Source organism: Drosophila simulans, chromosome 3L, assembly GCF_016746395.2.
Source record: "Drosophila simulans strain w501 chromosome 3L, Prin_Dsim_3.1, whole genome shotgun sequence".
Lineage (NCBI taxonomy): Eukaryota > Metazoa > Arthropoda > Insecta > Diptera > Drosophilidae > Drosophila > Drosophila simulans.
In genome coordinates, this window is record NC_052522.2 from 21802120 (window position 1) to 21824914 (window position 22795).

Below are 22795 nucleotides of genomic sequence, written 5' to 3' on the forward strand. Positions count from 1 at the left end.
TCTCTTTTATTTTTTCACTCCTGGCCTGACAGGATATGCGTGGGGCAGGAGTGGGCGGTGGGCGGTGCGCGGTGGGTGGTAGGCCAATTGTACGGCTGACACAAACAGAGAAAGCTTTTTTCTTCCTCGTTGTTGCTGTGTGATTTAATGATTTTCGAGGCAGCCAACGAAAATGTCACCCACACACATAGCGATTGTTATTGTTGTTGAATGTTAAATACCAGCCAGATACATTAATATGTCTGTCTACCGCCCCCGACCTGCCCCGCCCCCTGCTCGGTCTGCTTGTGTGACGGTGTTAATTTCACATCTTGACGTGTCGTTGGTAATTGCGAGTTGCTTCAAACTGTACATACAATATCGTATAATGGGACTCGTGACTGTCACCTCACCACCCCGGTTTTTGTGGGGGTAGGTGGGCTGGGGAGCTTTGCTTTGCCTTTTTGTATGGGCGCCGATTTGTGGAGAGGTTAAAAGGTTAATTAGAGCTGAAATAGATATGCCGATTTAATATATTAATTAAGTGCCACAGGTGCACAAGCGAAGGTGAGTGAGGAAGGACACAGACATGATAAAGGACCTGGTCTAGTTTGCACTTGCCCCGGGCTCAGTGCTTTTGGCATGCATGATTCGCCTCTTCCCTCCTCGCCTCGATTCAGAGAAGTTTATCGCCTCTAAGTTTATAATTACAAGTGTCTGCTGGCCGGCCTGCTAATTGAAACAAATTATGCCATTATGCATATTTCCGATATGAAAATATTTATGGCAATCAGAGCAGCCTCGTCGCCCACTAATTGTCTAATTTTTGGAATACTATTGTCGCCAGGAGGGGTATGAAATATGAATAGGCCAGTACATTTTTATGTGGCTGGCATTTATGGAATTTCCATTTAAAATTCAACACACATCGAGAGGGCGGGCGGGAGCAGAACATTGACCATAAAATACTTGCTTCTAGAATTTGTTCAATTGACTTTAAGCAGAGTCGGAGGGAATGGAATCCGGTGCCTAAAGCCTACGGGCGACTCGACATCGAGAGTCTCTCTCTGTCAAGAGTTTTTATCTTAAGTGTCAGCCCAAGGGCAAATATATAAGCATAAGCTTAAGTATTTTGGGCGGGAAGGGCGCAGATGGGGGATAAGCGATGGAGCAGCCACTGACATAGTTCTCATTAGATTGAACAATGTGTGGGAATTTTCGCATTCAATTTGGGTTTCCTTTGGCTCGGCTTTTTGGGCAACTGCCATGTGCCTTGGCCTGGCATACTTGAAATCGTTTTTGCTGGCATGGTTATAGCCTCCTCAGCCATTATTATGATTATTTCGCGAGTCTGACAAAACCTCAAGAAGTTTATTTTGGTTTTTGAAAGGCTTGTGGGAAAACTTTAAAGCCAATTGAGTGAGCTCAACTTTCAATATTAGAAGCTGTTGGAAAATATTTAATATTTACTAAGTAAAATTCATAAAATACATGTACATAAAACATCGAAATTGAAAAGTCCAGAATAAAACAAACAATTTGATAATGCAACAACAAACGCAGTCCGAATTCAATCACATCAACATAATTTTAATATCTGAATATAAAAAAACTGCTTTGAGGAATGTATTTGAAATGTATCTCACAGATAAGCACGCATCTAACTGGCATTTTAAACATTCCTAAGTCTTACCAACCGCTTACACACAGCTTTATTGGGATATCACTCAAGTGGGACAAATATTTGATAAGTTTCCTCGGGTTCCCTCCTTATCTCTCTGTTTGGCTACCCAGGCTTTCCCAGCAGCCGGTTCTCGGATTTCACCCAGAACTATCATCATTTATTGGCCAGTTGACTAGCATCTGAAGTTGACACTCCCACAGCGCCGACGACGACAATAAGTGTAACTCTGTAAGTCCGTTCTCGGAGTTCCCCTGCGAGCAGAAACTTTGCCCACTTTCACCCGCAGAGTAGGAGACGTAGAAGTCGGCCAAGTCACGCAAAGTCAAGTCGAGTCAACTCTACTGAATTGAAGACGGGGACAGGCACTAAATGGCCTCGGCGAATCCGCTTTAAAAGCTGACATAATCAACAAGCCAAGAAGTGGATCTGGGGATGGGGATGCGGATGCCGATGGGAATGGGGATGGGGTCCCGGCCTATTAGTCGCCCATTATTTTGTAGATACTTTTGCGATAAGCCCTTTGCCGTTGCCGCTGCGCCGAAAAGCGGCGATGATGATGATGATGCCACACCTAAAGAGAAATACTAATTTCGTGTAATTTATTTTCAACTTTTATTACACGCGCCCCGAGGAGCGGGAGTCTTATCAAAATTTTAATTAATACGCATCTAAGAAAAGTTTTGTGAAAATGGTTTCAACGCCGAGCGGCCGCTGCTGCCGGCTGGCCAAGGCCGAAAGGGCCCAAAGCCAAAAGCTTCTTCTTCTGACGTTAATTAGTGCCATCCGAAGTGGCTGGCGACTTTGTTGCACTCGCTGGCGGTAGTGAACTACAACAAACAAGCCACAACAAGCCATTAGCTGTTTAGAGCAGCCAACAAAAACCAAGAAGCGATTAGTATCTTAAAAGTACTTAAAAGGTCGTTACCCTGGCCCCATCTAAATACGCAGCGAAACAAAACAAAAAATGTGGAATACGGCGAACTTGGCCAGCGACTAATTATTTAATTTCAAGTTTTAAGCATGCCTCAAGACTGTCAGTCACTCTGAATGTAGCTTACCCCTAAGGGCAACCCCACCCCGATCCGCTCCACTCGTAGGTACCCAACCCATTAAGCGCAGAGATAACAGATCCATTATAGGAGAATTACGAGTGCGCAACATCAGCGGAGCGCCATCAACATCACAGTCGTCGTCGTCATCTTTTGCTAATGACCATCGATGCGATGTCGATGTTTTGTGCTTGTGGCCATCGCAGTACATCACTCAAACCCAAGGTTGCCTAAGAATTGACAGCGGCGGCGGCGGGAGGGGGCTTGCTCTTGGTATCCAATGTATCTGGTCGGTGTCCATCTGTTTATCTCATTTTCAAGTGGTTACGCTGCACAAAAATAAGACGAAGCGATGCCGAAGCTTCATTACAAACTCATTAAAGTTGCTCGAAATGAAACAACAGTTTTGGCAACCTTTTGAACCCCATGCGTGCGCACTTTTTCCCCAGATATAAGTGTATCTGCGAGATACATTCGACATTACCATCGACATTGGCATTAGCATTAGCGCGATGTTCTATTCGGTCGTACTGTGCTGTTAATTATCGGCGGATGATTAATTATGGCATTCGGTCCAGTTCGAGCATCGCAAGATCTGCGGCTTGCTTGGGGTCCGGTTCGGAAAACTCCCCAGCTCTCCCTTTTGATTGGCATATGAGTAATGAGCTTTTTGTTCTGCGTTTTTTCCTTTTCCACTTTTCGTATTTCATTTTTTTGGTGCCCATGACATGCGAACGTCTTGGAGTGTTTTGAGTAATTTTTCTGCTTGTACAATTTGTGTGTGAAATTGTTTTTCCCCTGGTCATACCACAAATTCTATCTGCTGCCCACACACACTCGTCATCGGTTCGTAGATACATCTATCCAACTGCTTGCATGTCATCACTTCAGAGTTCAGATACGGAGTTCTGGGTTTCTTTCTCAGCTTTTGGTACTCGCTTTTTGTATTTGTTTGATTGGTCCGCTGGTGCTTTCATTACTTTCTCACAGCTGTGGCTTAGTGGCGTGCTCAGCGCTTAGAATTCAATTAGTTTTATAGACATTATCCAATTTGTTCCTCTTCCATTTGGATTCGTGGCTCTGGGAGTGTTGGGTGCGTGTTCCGCGGGAGTGTGAGCCCGGTATCCATAACTGAAGCGATTCGCGTGCGGAGCTCAATGGCTATTCTGGATCGCACTCTCTATTGTTCCGTAAAGCACTATTTGTAGTGGCGACACGCACACTCACAGAACGCCTACGCACACAGACACTCCTTCATAAATCATAAATACATGCTGGCAAATTATACGGATGAGAAACCCCTCTGGTTCTGGTTTCGGTTCTCCTCCAGCAATTTCTCTGCTCGCGCATCGAAAGCACCAACCCAAACCAAATAAATAATAGTTAAATTTTTTCTATTATATCTTTCCAGACGCATAAATATTTTGTTATTTAATTTTGTGATATTTACCCTCGACATTGCCTTGGGCTCTTTTATTGAGTGTGGGGAGTGTGGATAGCAAATTGCCCCAATTGTTATGGGGAGTTGAGGGGGATATGTGAGAAAGCTCTTCAATGGGATAAGAATGGACTGTTAGTCTTGCGATGATAAGCTATATTCTTCCATTGCAAATTGCAAATAGGGCTTAAAACTATTTACTACTTTTGCGGTCCACTCCCTTTTTGGTCAGCATTACAAAACGGAATTGCAGTGATTATTGCCATTACCATAACTCAAATCAGCAGCTCATCAACTAATGAAATTCCATAACTTATTGATGTATATCCCCAACTCCTGCACCAGCATTCCAGTCCCAATGGACCCAACACATTTCAATGGCCATAAACTATGCATGGGAAACTTTCTCGGGATGTGCCGCAAAAGTACTTACCCAATCGAAGCGAATCGAATCCAATCGGGCCCGACCGAGCTGAGCGATTCCAAGTGCATAGATTTATGCTAACTTTCGGCCAATATCAACGTCATTACTCATCAGTTTCGGGCTTAAGCTCACTCTCATACACACTCAGAAACACACACGCACAAGAAACTGGCAAATCAATTAACTGCCAAATCAATTTACAATTTATGCATAAACTTTATAATCAATAGACTTAAGCGCACGATGACTCCGCCTCGATCTCAATCCCGATCCCCCCACCATCCTACCATCTTGTCAGTTTTAAAGCCAGAGCCGTAACAATTATGGAGGAGGGGCCCAGACCGAGGACGGGCAAATCCGTTAGGCCATAAAAGCCATAAATGCTCAATTACAGGAAGTAAATATGCACACTTGATTGCAGAATATTGCGTAGATGGCCAGGCCTTTGGTTCTGGCTTTTACTCAGTCTTTGGCTAAGACTCCGGTCTGAGCTGAGACTTGTCCTGGCCAAGTTGGTTGACTTTTAAAATTATCGCACATATCAAAACTGCACAAAGTGTCTGAGCCTGTGTGTGTATGGCAGGGAGAAATTTAATTTCATTACTTTCATGTGACATAAACCGTTGTCGGATGGCCTGGCTGGATTTGGCCTGGGCCTGGTCAAAAGCCCCTGGTCGTGTTGTTTCGTCTTCCCGGGCTTCATGGCTCCTCTAAGCATTTTGATAATCTATTGCACATAACGCAAACCTCAAAAACCGCAAAACAGCCAGCCCATACCCCAAGACACTCCTCATGACTGGATCCTGGGTACTGGTTACTGGATACTGGAACCCCTCCACCACACCATCCCATCCCATCCGAGCTGAAGGCCCCATCTTCGGGGCTATTAGTGCGTCGTTGTCTTCGGCGGGACAATGCCAAGTGCGCATATTTGCTTTAGCGGCCGCATCTTCGACAACGGTCGCCTCTTGGCCAAGACAACGGATAATTGCAGAAAGTACCGTTGGCCATATGCGAAAGATTCTTTTTCCCAACCCCACACTCTCCCTCATCCCAACCAGGCCTGGCCGCAATTTTCGTTGCGTTTGCAAAATATTCGCTGGTGTCTCACCAGCTCAATTTATGAGCGTTGAAAAGGCTTAGAAAACGCGAAAAGGGGGGAGGGGTGCACAGAGAGGGGCCCCTTGATTATGTTGATAATGTCAGCAGGAGAAAGGGGTTAAGAGGGGCCAGCGCCAAACCAGTTCCGACCGGTTCCCAGGCAGCATCTTCTTCTGGCCGGCCAGTCATATTAGCCCGTCCCGTTGCCAATGTCGCTGCTTGTACCTGTTGTTCGTGCTGCTGGCGTGCGTAAACCGCCGGAGTGCAGCCCAATATGGTCAACGCTCTTTTAACCATGTTTACACGTTAAGTGTGTTTGTATGTTAAGCATTTGCCTCTTCGCCTCTTTCTTGCGATTCTCGCTTCCCAGGCTCGGCCGCCCGGCATTCCCAATTGTTTTTGCAGTTGTCGCCGCTGTTGTCGAGTGTCTTGCTAATCACTTTTTGATTGTCAGAGGTACCAGAAATCACACCCGGCCCAAAAGATGTAGATAGATTTGCTCTGCATCCTCTGCATCGGCCAGCTGAATTGGTAAATGACCATCTCGAACCGGGTAACCTTTCTAGCCTGGGCTATTTGTATATTTGTTTTGGCGTTTGTATCTGATATCCGCACACTTTACTTGCTAACGGGACTGCAGATGCCACCAAGCCAAAAGGAGTTGCGTGAAAGCATATTTATGTAAAGTGTGTGTGTTTTTTTCGAAAGGCGAGTTAAGTGACATTGCAATTGGTGAATGGCAAGCGGAACGCAAAAATAAAAATAAACTAAAGCTAAATCCATATCTTGCATCTCCCTCCACCAAGCTGCCGCGCTCTCTTTCCTCTTTGCGGCGGCAATTTTTATATTCATCATTAATTAAGCGCTAAACAGACGCCCGCTGCGCGGAGTTTCTGGGGGATTTTCATCGGGAAATGGTGGGGCTCCGAAAAGAGCTCAGCATGACATCATATTCAAGAATCGGTAAGGGAAGTCGTCTTACATCCATGTATGCACGTATGCATGAATGGAGCAGTGCGAGGGGCGAAATGTGAGTGCTGTAAACTGAGAAAAATCGTTGGAAAGTGTTAGGTAGTTCTAAAAATCTTTTGGGAATTTAATAAGTTTACTCGGTCAAGGGGACTTTATTTACTTACACCTAGATGATATCAACATATTTCTCCAACAAATTAAATATGCTACCTTAGCAATGAGAATCCTTAAAGCTAGTAACCTTTTTTCTTAGTGCACTTATTAAAAACTGCGTGGAATTGATTTGGAAATAGAAGCAACCGCCGCAGCTCATCACGGGGATGGAGGGAACGATTATGATGGTGATGCTGCCGGATTGCGGACGCTGCGTGGTGAGGACTCCTGCCCGGGCCGCGTGTTAATTAAAAGCCACTGGACGCTGGACCGGGCGCCTGGTGGGCATGCGGAGAGCAGGAGGGGCGATTAGAGGCGACGGGGAGTGAGTGCAACAACCTTGGCACTTCCTGGGTACTTAGTCAACGCTTCGGCCTCTTGATTATGGCTGCAGTGCTGGGGTGGGGAACACACACACTCGGTCTATATCTATATATATAAATGTGTACTCTTAAATGCGAATGCGTAGGCAGCACCAATATATACGCTCCCCATAAATCCCCTTTCGTGCCCAGTAGCTGGAGACAAGGCGATTTGAGAATGGGCACTGCGAACTGAAACTGGAACTGGAACTGGGCATTAGCGTCCGCTGACTAATGATGAAATGCGTGGCATTCGCTGAGCTGGGTTGGGTTGGGTTGGGTACGGGCACGGGTACGGGTACGGGTCTCATTTATGTAGAAAAGGATTAAGGCCATAAACCAAATGGCTGACGTTGGAGCTTAGCATGAAAAATGATTGCCGGGCCAGTCATCAGTCGGTAGTTTTTTTTTTTTAAAGGCCCAGCCCTACCCTCCGAAGGTAGGTGTTAAAGTGCCACAGATTGTGGCCTCCGTCTCGGACTCCTCCGATCTCAGCCAGCGGAGACAAGTGCACTGGCGGAGAAATAAGCTGGGATTGGAAGCTGGACTGGGATTGAGATTGGAAGCTGGGTGCGTTCTCGGGCGGCCAAAGCCTCTGAGTTATTTGCATAAGTATTTCTGATGTACGTTGATGATGGAATTTCAGTGACTCGATTAAGGCGGTGAAAATGTGCCCAAGCATTCGGGTTATTCAGTATGGAAAATTAATTAGAAATCCTGGCTAGGGCGGGATTGCCAGCGCCTAGAGCGCCTCGATAATTCATGCCAGGCGATTGAAATCGTTTGGGCCAACATCTTTGGCTAATACTCGGACATTTGTTCACTGGCCTCGGCGAAATGCCCCCGCAAGAAAAGTTTTTATTTTTCAACTTTCTGTCAAACTTTTGCGGCCACCGGAACGAGCTCCAAGTCAAACAAAGCTTGACCACATCGAGCGAGACAATGGCACCCAAAGGCGCACTTAAGGCGGTCAAAATGCACACAAATCAAACTTGGCCCAGTCCGGTCGGGAGACGACCGTTGGTCTTTTATTAAAAAACCGTAACTAATGATGCCTAAATTCGCAATAAAAATGAAAAACCAAAGGCACAATATGGTCCATTAGAGGGCTTTGTTGCTGTTTTTGCCGAGCTATTAGAGGTTCGCCGGTCGCAATTTGAAACAATTTTAATAATACAAAATAATATTGCGCAGAGAAGCCAGAAAGGCAAACATCGTGGCTAGAAGAGCGGGCGGGCACCGGCTTATTGTGACAAATTTTAAGTAATTTCATTTTTATTTCACCAACAGCTTCAGCTTTTTATATTGTTCAAAGGCCCGAAGCAAAGGAAGTAGACGCAAAAGCACAAAATCAGCCCAAAGAAAAATCCGAAAACAAGGCAGAACTCAAAGCAGCTTTTCACTTTATATAAATTTCCCTTTCGCAGAATCCCAGCCTGCTTCCGTCTCATTAAAGTCGCACTGGGGAAAAACAAAACTTTCGTAGTCTCCCGAATTCCCAGAATATTTATTTGCACCTTCGCCGAAGGAGAAACGCTCCCCCCTTCGACACTTCCCGCTCTTGTTTTGTTTATTTTGCATGTGTCTAAAAGGCAGACAAAGCCAAAGTCAAAGCCAAAGCCAAATCCAAATCCGAAAGCCACATGGCCCAAGGCGTGCGAAAGCCGACAAAACGGAAAATACTTCAATCAATGTAAAAATTGGGCGAAAAAGGTAGAACATATAGGCCAGGTTGGTGGGACTGAAACGGCCTGCAGTTGGGCAACTGGGTGGCTGGGTGGCTGGCACCAGGAAGTGGAAAAATAATCAGAGAAGTTAAATCTGTGGGCGCCATATGCCCACCGCCAGGTCGACAGACAAACCGACTGACACTCCGATGGCGAGGGAGTCAGACAGAGACACACCCAGGCACATAAACAATGAAATGGCTGCTTAAATATATCTTCCTCTTGTATATGCATACCCTGTAGAGCAAAAAAGGGTAATCCCTAGGGCATGACAATTGGAACGAAGATTTGGGCGATGAACCAAACGACTGTTACTATTGTTATTACGATTTTTCCAAAATTCCAATACTTGCAAAGTATCTGTCCCAAGTAATGCATCTAACATTTAATCGTAAACCATGAGATACATTAACAAAATTGTGTAATACAGGCTTTGCAATGCAATGAGTGTCTTTGCTTCGGTTACAACCAGCCTTCAAACCAAAAAATTCGACTCGGTTTGTTTGAAAGCCGAGAGCAGAAGTACCCTGCAGACTGGGTAGGTTTGGACCGGGGTTTCGCCGCCCTCATGGCAATTGTACTGAGCTTTTGAAGGCTCCTTGAAAACCTATTGGAGCTATAAATCCTTTGTGTTTTCAATTTTTATTTTATTGCTCTCCGCAGGCAAGTGTGTGTGTGTGTGTGTGTGTGTGTGGGTGCGTGCCTCGCCCAAAGTGTTTGTTCGTGTATGCGTGAATTTGAGTCCTTGTGGCAAGGTGAGCACCAAAACACCGAACCGAACTCTGCCATTTTTCGGGGGAGTGACTCAGTGGCAAGAACAGAGCCAAAAATTACAGCACGCTTTCAGGAACAAGGCGCAAATGCACAAAGTAGTAGAATTTAAACAGATACAACTCAAACTCGGCCCCTGGGGGTTGGCCACTTCCATTTCTTTGGGGTTAGTCCTGGGACGGGGGGTTGAACACTACACTTCCGCGTTCGAGGCAATTGAGTTAATCTAGCAATGAGTTGAGGCCTGATGGGGCAGGTAGAGCAATTGGGGATGTGTGAAATTGTTGCTGGGGTGGCGTCTCTGAAGTGGGCGTCTCCGGAGTGTGGTTGCAGCAGATAGCAGATGTGCCTAAATAATTGCTGATAAATAACAATAATTCCGGGGACGGGCGAAGACAAAAAACGTAATTGGACGCCCGGATATTGAAAGTGAAGTCAGCCAAATAAAAGTTGATTTGTCTGGGATATTATATTCGGACCTGAATAATTCCATTTAATCTGGGCAGATTGCTCCGTCATTTCCGAGGCTGATTCTTGAACACTCTTTTGATTAGAAGCCGGGTGCTAAGGTCTTTAAGTTTGCTGATGTTTCGACAGTACAGTAATCATTTGTTTTGTTTTAAAGCTAGCACCAAAGTCGCAGCACAATGGGATCTTATACATATATACACTCTAAGGACTCGATTGCATTCATGCTCCTCGCTTCATGTTCTATTCCCCAAGCAATTCATTCAGTGTAGCTCTTTATCCGCCCGCTGTTTTTGTGCCATTATTGTTAGAGTTGCTTTGTTGCTGCTGCTCGCTTTTCACGCTCCCGCCATTTAAACGTAGAAATAAATGACTCCTTGGCTGGAAAGTTTATTTTAACCTCCAAGCCCGAGAGTGCACGGAGCAATAATCGAATTTGAGTGAATTAAGATTGGGGAATTGGTCTCAAACAATGGAGTGAGTGGAAAGTCCTGCCACATGCGAAAATTATCCCTAAAGTAAACACAATAAGAGGTAGAGAAGAGGCTTTCTCCGGCTGACCCTCCTCCATCCACTCGAATGTATTTTTTTATTTGTTTGCCGATAACACTTGGCACTAAAAGGGGACCACGAGGATGGCAGCTGGCACATGTCCTGGCCGGCCTGGCCTGCGACAGCAATCAGGACTCTCTACAAATAGCAACAAGCCAGCTTCCCCTATCTCGCCCTATCTGCTCTCCGCTTGTGTTTGTGTTTTCATCAAATAAAATTGACACACACAAGTGTTAGCCGCTTAGGTTGACAGCCTTCCCTTTACTTCCATTTCCGCTTCCACATCTGCTCTATGCTCTCCTTGGCTTTCCCTCGTCGGGGGACCGAGGATCCTACGGCTAAGGACCCGACTGAGGTCTCCCCATGCCCACTTTGACTTTGGCCGCCTGGTTAACTCCCCATCTTGGTGCTTTTGGGGTGTTTGTGCTAGGCCTGAGCTTTTGATTTGACAGTTTAGTTAAATTAAATTGGGGTTTAGACAAAATAAATAGGAAGCCCTGAGCGAACGGAAAATCTATTCAGTGACGTGAGTCTCATGAACCCAAGGAGTTTTGTTACGTTGTCAGGAAATCTAAAATTCGGCTTATGTTTTGCTTTTACTTATGTTATGAATAATTAATAATCAACAACGTTAAGAAGATGCTTAGCAAAAAACTTGTGAAATATAATAAAAACACATAAGTAAAATAATACAAATTTCATTTTAATCAGTGAATTTAAGCCTTTTGCATTTTAATGGGACACTTTATTCAATATTCTACGAATCGGAAATTTCTCAATTAAGTATACAATTAATTTGACTTTTGACATTAATTTTGTTTGTTTACATTCGTGGCGACGTACAATCACACAGCCCAACAGCTACAAGGTAAATTTCAAATGTCTAAATTGCCATTTACCTTCATCAGAAAACTCGCCTGCAAGTGGAATCTAGTTATATCCTAATCGCCACTCAGACACACCCACATAAACACTTTATACCCCCTCCGAGCCCGGTTTAAAGTTCAAAAGCGTTTGAGGCAACGAAATGTTTGAGCGGCAGAGCGAATCCCGGAGGGTTGGGGTTGGGTGATCCAAGGGTTTTCCCGGGTTATCCAGGGTTCGGAGGGGTGGAGTTGGCTTGGGGCACCCGGCGATGCCTGCGTCAATTGAAGTTTTAACATACAAATGTAATTAAAACGTTTTACGTATCCGCCGCCAGGCACAAGAACCAACAGCACAAAGTGTATGGGGAAACCCTTGGCGTCTCGGTGTGTGTGTGTGCGTGTGTCCAGAAAGGGGAAAGCGTTTTCCATTCCTCACACAGCCACAAACACACACATCCCTACAGTATAGTATACACTCACACAAACCAGGCCGAGACACTCGAAATTGTTGCCGGCGGATGCAATAAGTTGGTGATAAGGTGTTCATTCCCTGGGGTCCGCAGGGGAAAACCTTTTGCAAACTTGTCAAAAATCAGAGAAACGGGGAGAGGATACAAAAAACGTGTTTTCCGAGTTGCTCCCCGGCAGTGAAAACAATGCCAATGTCGTTGTTAACCTTTTTTCAGCATTCGCCGCTTGGCTGCCGGGCACCCACCACCCATTACTGGCCCAACCCCCACCGGTGGAACAGCTCCCCTGGACTATGACGCAAACAATGATATTTACATTTTTTATCTTCGTTACCCCGACCTCACCCTCGAATTGGAAACAAGCCGAAGGGCTCCAGGCATCTCGGCACGTTTTTGGGGGCATTCGCATTTGAGGAGCGAAATAAAAACGGTGGGGATGAGACTCATATCAAAGCGATCATAGATTTATGGCCTTAATAATAGACGAAAGAAGGGACGGGCCGGCTAAAATGGACAGAAAAGGGAGAACGCCAGTGGACCAGTAATTAGAAAAAGGATTTTCCTGTACATTTTTTCGGAAATGAGCCATTTCGTTTTCTCCGAAAAAATAGGCCATAAAATACGTGAGCTGTTGCCCAAATGGAAATGGCGGGAATTTACGCGAGACTTCTATCTCAAATCTTAGTTGTTTTGAATTTAAAAGTCCACTCTTTCGTTCAATGTGCACTTATTAAAGTGTCGTCGTCCCCATGGTATATATTCATCAAATTCGCCCTTTAAAAGCGACCCTCAGGGTTGACAGCTTATCAAACTCCCAAACAAAGTCACAAACAAAAAAGAATCCCAAAAAAGGAGCAGCTGCCACAAAGGGTGCACACCACACACACACATGTGTGCTTGGAAAATATGCGGGAGGCGAGACACCATTTGCTCATTAAAATAAAATTTTTGCACAAATATTAAATAGCCGAAAATGTTCCGAGGCATATAATCCGAATGTCGCTGGCAATCCCCAATCTGCGACTGACATTGAGTGGTTAAGTGGTGAGCCGGAGGGCAGGGGCACTTTCATTGAGGGACGAGTGCAAGTTCATTTTTCTGAGATAACTCTCTGGTGGCACGGAAAGTGTCAAAAACGCTTAATAAACGTCAATGTCAGGCGATTCCAAGTCAGCGGCGAAATTCAAAATTTTTCAAACAAAACACACTTCTGTCAGTCGGGGAAGACGGGCTGCGAGGCTGGTGGGAGTGGGGGGATGGATGCTGTCAGGGTTTCAGGATTGGAGATTGGTATTGGGGATTGGGGATTGGAAACCGAAGCGCAATTGAATTCGCAGAGTCAGGCGAACCGGGAAAGGAGCCGGAGCATCCTAGGACACCCAGGACACACATCTCGGTGCCAATCCCTCAATTCCGGCTCTCGGTTTCACACACTTTCATTTCATTTCACTTCCATCCATTCCGTTTGGTTCGCTTCGTCTCATCCAGCCGTCGTTCATTCGCTTGACAAATGGAGTGTCATAAATGCAGCCCTTAAGGGCAGACCTCCCCTAACCCTCCACCCAAAACACCTCCCACCCCTTTATGCTAAACGACACGTAGACAGGCAGACCCATCCCACAGACATCCACCCCGCCCCTTCCACCACCCACGCAAAGCAGGCCGGAGAGCTAAAAATGCACTGGGGGATTGGAAATTTATTTGAATTTGCTTTTAGTTTTCGGGTTTGCCTGTGTGTGAGATACATTCAACAGATTTCGATGGCAGCCGTTACGGATCGCATTTAAAAGTGGTTTCAATGTTCAAACTGGGCGACAGAGTTGTCTTTTGCACTGGTTGCACTGATGGACGAAAGATGTACCTAGTAGGCATTCATTTAATTAATTTACAATTTTACCACGGTATTTTCAAAGAAATTTGTACATATCTGCAAGTTTTGATTATTTTTTTTATTATTTATGATATCGTTATTATTTTGAAAGAGAACTGGCTGGTAAACTGGTAGATTACTTGAAAATCCGGATCATCTACTATCTATGCAGTGTGTCCGAGCAGGAGTGTTTGCTCCTGACCACCAATTGCACGGTACCAAAGAACCAAACGAACACCACCCACCACCCAGCTGCAGAAGGGACACCACCCGTAACCACAGACGAAAAGTGACAGACGTCAGCTTAACAATATGACAAATACAATTTTTCGTCTTTATAATTTAATTTTGCTATAAAAACGCATTATGGTATAATGCGTTGGGCTATGTCTGACTGCCCCGCCCCCTTACCTACATCAAACGCAGAGTGCCATCATCAGCGTCAGCATTCGCATCCAGCATCCGCATCCGCAATGGTATGCGCACTCGCATCCGCATCCGCAGGCGAGTGGGCGTGGCCGGAGGCAGAGAGCCAACAGCGTTTGGGCGGCACACTCTCGGACAATTGAAAGCGATATATAAAAAATAGTCACTTCCTCTGGCTCGCTCTATCTCGCTTCCTTTGTTTCTTCTCATAATTCCTCCCTTTTTATGAATTCTTTTTATTCCTCCATTTTTGCGGTATTTGTCAACAAGGAGGGGGTGGGCGGATGATAATGGAGTGGGGGGTGGGGAGAAGTATCTGGATGAACGCCCTAGAGTTAATTTTGAGTGACGTGCAAAGTTTGTTAATTGAATTTGCCTTTTTGATATGTATGTCACATTGATGATGACGCCGCAGTACAGTGGGGACTAGCTAAGTGGGTTGTGTACATGACATTAATTGAGCGCACTAGTTAAAAGGGTTGTTTGCGCTCCCCCTCCCGTCCATTACGTCGCCACCCCACCCGTACCCGATCCCGCCGGTTATGGACAGCCATCAGGTTCAGCCGAGCTGAGTTGCCAGTTGGGTTTCGAGAAATTGTTTAATGCAAATGGGCAAATGGGCGAATCAAGTTCCCCCTCGGGGCTACGAGACTGAGATTGCGGATAGGAGAGTGCTAAAAAACAATGGGGAGTGGGGCGGTCCCAGAAGTGGAAAATTAAACAAGCGTTGACTTTGGAAATTAAAGAATCCCTTTGATGAGTGCTGTCCAATTAGGGGTTAGAACAACAATGAAATTATCTCTTCCTTTTGGCCATTAAATGCAATATTCTGAAATTGGTCCAATAACGCTATTACGGCGCTATTTTGAAATTACTTCAAGTATGCAAATTGTTAGCAGAGAAAAGAGCTTGTTAAAGCGAAAGAACTTTAGTAGTTCATAGTTCGAAGCTGTCTTTCTTATCACACACCTGATTGGTCGATCCACTTGCCCGAATGTCCACTGTGCACTTTCATTAATCCGGATGTTACTCTTTCTGTGCGCTGTGCTCCACTTTGATTTTGATTGTGTGCAGCTGCATTTCATTCGACCACGTTTTCACCCATCCTACCCCATTCCATGCCACACCTCCTGCCCGTTTTTAATCATTTTAATATGCCACTTTTTGTCCGGCTGTCCGACGCTGCTTAATGCATCAATGAATTTAACAGTTATCAACGGACAAGTGGCGAGGCGGGAAAGTCGGGGGATTGTTGGAGGAGCCGGGGAATGGGACTGACAAATGGCACGGACTAATTTATATGTGTCGAATGCCATCGCATGCATTCATACAGCCTTAGTGGGCAATAATCACTGGACGATTTAATGTAATATGACCATTGAAGAACATTTAACTCGTTCAATTGCTGTCATTCCCGTTCCTGCTCGCCTGCTCCATTTTCCGCTGGGTTACAAATTGCCACACTGACTGAACAAGACAAAGTGATTGATATTTAATCTAAAATAAAAGCCGAAAGTCCGTTGGGCAATTTCAATTTTAATAAAATGCCTTTTATCTGCATGAATAGAGGGGCGGGATAGATTGAAATGCAGTGGGTCGTTGGGTTTCGGCTGGGATGATTGAAAGATGGAGAGGGAGATGAATGAAGGATTCTCCCACTTGGATCTATACAATGTTTACAATCGGAGGGCGGGTGCCGGCCAAGTTGCATTGCATTGCACAATTTGTTGCTGTTTGATTTCATAAAATATTAACTAGCAATCTGCAGTGTCTGCATATATATGCTGCTTATGTAGAAAGCCGGCCAAAGTCTAGGGTTAGGCAAACACACGCAGCTCCCGAAGATGAGAATCCGACTGAATGATGGTCAGCCAGGCTGGCTTAAAATCAACTGAAAGCGATTTAATTTGCCAGAGTCCGAGATAGAGAGCACTCTGGCTGGAGGATACAAGCTCCTTCGGTTTTTGGCTGAGGCTTCAATACCATCCGAAGCACTCAACGTGCTCGAGCCCCCCTTGAACACACTTTAACTATATTAATTGATATACTTGCTCGCAGCGGTAATTTAAGCCAACTGAAGTCGCCTGCCAATGCCAATATCATCAGACCGCCCAGCCCCACGCCTCCAACTACTCATCAGCATCATCAGAGGGGACGGGCGAACGGGAGTGGGAGTGGGAGATTTGGAAGTGGAATTGCCTGGGTGTGGGCTGAAGCCTGATTCTGGGTGGAGATTTCGTTTCTTGATGACTTTGCCCAGAGGCGCGCTCTCTTTTTGGCGCTGACGTAGGGGAGAGTCTGCCCTGCTGAGAGATGTACACATTGTACACACAGAGCAGACTTTGTGCACTCCTGCAGGCAAATAAGCAGGCAACATGGCGGATACGTAATCAAATGTACATAAGGCATCAAACGACGACGGCGGCGAAGCCATCAATTCCTAAGCCAAAACAAGCGCGGGCGAGTGTGTGAGCAGGAAAACTCACTCGGCTCTCCAAAAAAGCTCCTGTAGCATATAGTATAGTACATCAAGTGCAGGCTAGAAGGCTGGCCGGCTGGCCGGCTGGCAGGCAAGGAAATGGCGCAGGAAAGGAAGGACAAGCAGTGCACAGGAAAACAATTTACAATGCCACCAACTTAACAGGATGAGCAGCGCAGCAGAGGAGCAGGCTCAGAGGCGGGGAAGGGGGGGTGGGAGGCTGCCTACAATTTTGGCACTGGCAAATGGCAATAGATAGCTGAGACAGTTAGATAGTTGGCAGCAGGAAGGGGCGTTTCGCAGAGGTGGGCTCGACAAGTTCTCGGGAAATTACGAGTTCAATAGCTTGGGCCCGCAGACCTCTACCTCCATTCATCACACTTTTTCGAAGCCGTTTGCCATTTTTCCGTTTTCCCCGGAGGTCGCTCCATCTGAATCATAGGAACCTGTCGTAAGCTGCTAACCTTTCTCAAAGCGTGAAAACTCCGAAGAACTTTGCTGGCAACTCTCCGAAGGCACACATTAGTTGGTCTGTGTGTGAACAGAAAGGAGAGCTAACATTTTGATATTCGTGTGATATGTGTAGTGGGATTCAGTGGGAGTCAGTGGAAGTCAGTGGGAGTGAGGAGGGGAGCCAGAACCAACCCTTTTGCTGTACGTCTGCTCCGGAGTAAATCTGTACACGATGCCGGGCATTAGTGGCGCTTCGAGTGGGGGTGGGCAATAAGTTTAATGTGTGCTGCGAGCATATTCCAAGGCCTTTGCTAGCCAGCTGTCAGTTCAGCTGAGTTCAGATGACTTGAGCGGAGTCGAGTTGAGTTTGCCGTGATGACGGTTCCCCTCTATGTACTTCCCTGAACTGTCCCAGCTGACGTTGAATTATCATAAATTGCCGAAGTTTGTTTTTGGCATAACAAAACTTGGGCGGAGGTCCTCCACGAGCCACAATTCTGCGAATGGGAGTGTGAAAAGTTGCCATCAGGCGAAAATCACGACAATTAGGTTCATGTTGTGTGGCGGCGCAAAGGGTTTCCAGCATTGCAGTGGCGCAGAGTGGAAGGACTTTGCATAAGTCCCCTTTCTCCCCGTCGGCCCATCCTTGCCGCATAATCCTATTAAATTCACGTTGCGGCCTGGAAAAGCAAAGTAAAGCAACTAACCGGCAGGGGGAAAAGCGCAAAAGGTGCTTAATTTGTGCGCTGCTTTTATTGATTTCCCCCAGTCACCGCCCCTTCCCCTTCCCCATTCCGATTCCCGATTCCCCGCCTCCGCCCTACACACACACACATTAGAAGAGGAGCTCCGGCTAAAAGGCATTAAAGTCTTGACAAGGCTATTAAATGCTTAAGAGGCAGCGACGTTAATGACAACATCGCAAAAAGGCCAAACCAGGGCAAACCAGGGCAAGGAGCTGTCTGCTCGAGCAGAAGTAGTCAGGCAGACGCGACGAGAGCCGCGCAAGGATTACAATTTACGAGTCCTGCGAACCATGAAGGTGTGATAAAATTTCAGCAATTAAAAAAACGTGTGCGTTGACAACGCAAACGAGAACGAGAATGGGATCCGGCTGGGAAAGATGGGGAGGAGTCGGTGGGTGGTGGTGGAAACGCAGCGTCGAGGACCTGCGACAAGTACAACAGGAGAGCCGAGTCAACGTGGCATGCAACTTAAAAAGAAAGTGGGAAATTCAAATTTCAATAAAGGTCTTAAAGGAATACTCTTTCGAAGGAGAGGAACAAAATTTAAGAAGACACTCCCATTAATTATCGAAATAATGGTGTTAACAGCTTGCCTTGCCTAATTAGAAAGTTTTTGGAAAAAACTGCTTAATAATAAGGTTTTCTAATTAAAGGCTACCTGTCTTTCTGCTTATTTTTGTTTAATTATTAAGACTGAAATGTGTAGCATACTTATGGGCCCAATGTTATGATTTATCACTAAATCTATCTCAAAACTCATGAACGCTGTCTTTAAGACCCTCTCAGTTTCCTTCAGTCGACATTGGCGACATTTCTGCTTCTTCTCCGAGAGTCTTTGTGCTGCCAACACACACACACACACCCATGGGAAGTCACCCACACACACCTACAAATAAAGTTGCGAGCAGTTTAAACGTCGTTGGCATTTGAGAGCAGCTCCAAGAATATTGCAAATTTATGCGCCCTCCCTTTTTGCATAATTACCCCTCGACGACCCTGGGTAACCCTCCCCCACTCCACCCACCACCTGCCGCCCCGCCCCCTTCCCCGGACAGCGACCACGCCCACGCACACGCAGATTTTGATAACGTCGCTTCATGTTGGGTGCTTGCAACATTGCAGCGCGTATTTTTAATTTCCGTCAGTTGCCGCTGTCTCTCTCTCTCTTTTTTCTAGATAAGCGGGAAACATGTCAAGGTATGACTATGTGTTTGGCACTATGTGCGAGTGTGTGTGTGCCGGTTTGGGTAGATAATGTAAAATTAAAAGGGAAGCTGTGCAAAACAGGCAAAACGGGAAGAGGAACTGCGCGCCTGCGATCTTGAATTATGCGTTCCCAGATTACCTCCCCTTCCCCCTTTTAAAAAAAAGGACAGCGAATAGTCAGAAAGAGGGGGGGAGCAAGGGAGAGGGGCAGTTATCGCGCCATAGATGAAAAATATTTCTACAATTTATGTTAAATGTTTCGCCACAGCAGCGGCGAAGCGGGAGAAGAAAAACTTTTAATTAGCTAACTAAAATGGCAAATGGCGCAGGGTCTGAGATATGATTAATTAAATGCCGGCATGTAATTCGGTCGGTAACAACACGCAGCACTGGATCCAGATGATATAAATTGGGGCAAATTAATTGCAACAGCCTCAGGTGTGTGTGCCTGTGTGTGTGTAAGTGTGTGCGTGGGTGAGTCAGCCTCTCCGCTTGCGTGTGTGTTTGTGGGAAATTTTCGAGGTAATTAGATGATGGAAAACGCTCATTTCGCTATCAGATGTGATGGGGAGGGGAGGGGGATAAGTGGGAGGAGGGCGCTTTGTCGAGGATAAGACAGATGGATAACTTTTTTCTATGCGCTATAATCTGTCAGCCGGGATAAAGCAGCTTGGGAAAGTGCACATCCTGTTAAGTGTGATAAAAGATGCGGCATTAGCAGAAATAAATCAAATGCTCAGGTGGAGGCTGGACCAAGGCACTGACCACCAGCTGCGTGTTTCCTCGTAAATGATGGAGAATGCAATCTCCCAAATGAATTGAGCAAAATTATTAAATGGAAAACGGAGAAATCGAAACCAAGCCAGTTAAGTAATTCAAAAGTTAGCTTCTCTAGCCAACCTTTTAAACTCAAAGCTTTAATAAGCAATAAATCGCCTTCAATTTCAATCGATTCCTGGCCAAGTGAAAGCCAAAACAAGCAGAGTTGTGTTCCTGCCGATTGAAAGGTAAAGCGAATATTTGGGAAAGTCTCTCCATAGTTGCATATGAAAACAAATAATTAAATCAATAAAATTTTGAAATATCCACTCTGAAGACAACTCCCCGAATTCCATCAGCTTCAATTACGGTCGAAGGGCGGAGAGAAGCCCCCCATCTGCATATCCATCCCAATCCACTTTTGACTTTGCCAACATCATCAAAATTTTTGCCAAACAACAAAAAGATGGAGAGCAAAGAAATTGGGGAGATGGGGCTGACAAGGGAAGATGGCAAGCATAACGCCCATTTCCAGTCAACTGCCAATATGAAAAGCCGAATCCTTTCACCCGGCACCTAGCCACCCATTACCGACCACCACCCACCGCCCAGCACTCAGCCACAACAAGCTGAGAGAACATTTTCCAAATATTGAGCAGGCAGACAGCAGGGGTCATGTTGTTATATGTATAAGAATTTACATACACCCACGTCTATCTGGCTTCTGTGTTCGACGAGGCCGGCCAACATGTGCAAAGAAATCGGAGGAGAAAGGACGAATGGGGACGATGGGGATGGTGGGGACGACAGGGACGAGGCCCACGAACATTTTTGTATTTTTAAACCGAAAAAGGGTTTACCCATCTGCTTCTTTCCTTGGTCTTGGGCAAAACTACTTATAGAACTTTAACTTTGGCAACTCTGTCAAAACACTTGGAAGAGCCAAAAGTGCAGGGCCTTTTGTGGGGAAGAGAAAATGCCTTGGGTGCTCCCGGACTCAGTGGAAAGTTTAGATTACTTCACCAAAAAATATCATGAGAAATAAGCGCACCTACTTCATGTACAGAAAACACTAGAACCAACGTGCTGGAAAAGTTCGGGGGTCAGAACTAAAAACACAGGACTTCTGCTTAATGATATGGAAAAATATCCGATATCTCGTTACGTTTCCAAAACGAAACCCAGAATCTTCACAGAGGTGCAAAAGCACAGAGATGTAAATTAAGTATTATTCTCACATTCTTCCCGCGTTTTCCATTCATTAATCCCCGTTCGCTTTCGCTGCATTTAATTACAGGATCGACACGTCACACGGAATGGAGACCCTGAGCCGGTGGTGGATCCCTCGCAGGATTATATGCTGATGCTGGGCTACGAGAACGCAACCCACACGGTCCTCCGCTTCCGACGCAAACTGGACACATGCGACCCCAGCCACGACATCGCCATCACGGTGAGTTCAGTCCATCCGGAGTCAACTCTTTAATAAATATACTGGTCAAACTTTCGGCAGCTGCAAGTGAAATTTATACCCTCTGCGGGGCGGGGTATGAAGTCGGAGTCCAGCCTGACTCATAGTTTATGTTAATAAAAGTTTCCGACTGCCGCCACCACAACTGCTATGATATAAGCGACTGCCATCAAAGTACTCAAGTGATTTCCACTTTTCTCGGGGGAGGAGCTCGTGGGCGAACACTGAGAAAAAAAAAACAGTTGGCTGGTGCCAGTTACTGGTTATTCTGGATGGTCGTATATGAGGAAAACGTACACAAGAGGGCGATACGGAATGGTTATGAACTGGTTATTCAATACTTGATCAAGTAATCTTTTTCAAGATTCCCTTCACAATGTAATGGATTTGTTTTTCTGTGTAGGGAATAGAGTGGTTCCCGTTTTGGCAATAACGTTAACCAAATATAAACAGTGAAATTTGTGGCATGCTAAGCATACGGAATCAGCCCCGAGGCCGCTTCCTTTTTCCCAGACGCGAGCAGCAAGGGTCAAAGATTACGGACTGCGGATTAGGGGTTGCATCCGATATCCGTTAAGCCCTGCTGCCGCTTATTAGCTGCACTCCTGGGCCATTCCAACAGGCTCATATTGGCTGTGCAATTAGCTGCCAAATCTCTCCATCGCCAGCCAGCACTTGGCACTCCATCAAGGCCGCAGATATCGGGAAAATGCGGGGAGCGGGCGAACAAGTCATAGTGATAAAAGTTTTATCACGTATAACTTAAGCGTAAATCTTAAAGAAAACTTTCTGGTTAACTTGAGTAAACAAAGCGCGTGGCGCAAACACCCGAATACTTGCTGGAGGGAGAGGAGGAAGGGCACAGGACACATATGCCAGACATGGCGACAAGGACCAAAGGCAACCGAACGCCCCAACCACAAAGAGTATACACATATTGAGATATAGTGTGCCTCAAGTTTGACTAACCCAAAGGAGCGGGGTGCGCAAAAAATGTTATGCAGAGTCGCGTGTGTTTGTTCGTAGACACATTTGGTTATTGCTTTATCTAAACTGTCCTAGTAAGTCCCCTTACCCTTCTTTCCCTCGCCTTCCCCTGGCCTTCGCCTCCAGGATCCAAGGACATTTTTGTGGGAGGGAGCCGAGCATTTTATTTGTCTAGCATATTAATTGGATTTTGTCGCGTCATCAGTGAACTCGCATGGATAGGACTGAGTGGAATCTCGGGGATTGGCTGAATGGTGGGACCCCACCTCACCCGGAAAAGTCTTTTGGCCAAATCGCCCTAGACAAATTAGTTTGCAATAAGCCAGTACTTAATGTTGTTGTAGCCTTGGCAAGCTTTGTTGTGGGGCAATTTTGGAGCACA

General features: G+C 45.9%; 1 protein-coding gene across 1 annotated transcript in view; it reads left to right on the plus strand.

Annotated features, from left to right (window-relative positions):
• Positions 1-22795, plus strand: part of LOC6739100 (MOXD1 homolog 2) — a 113601-nt gene that overhangs the window by 50999 nt on the left and 39807 nt on the right. Inside the window, exon 3 of the mRNA XM_016171927.3 lies at positions 21253-21408. Within this exon, the coding sequence (XP_016032941.2) occupies positions 21253-21408 (156 nt within the window). The remainder of the gene's footprint in view (positions 1-21252; positions 21409-22795) is intronic.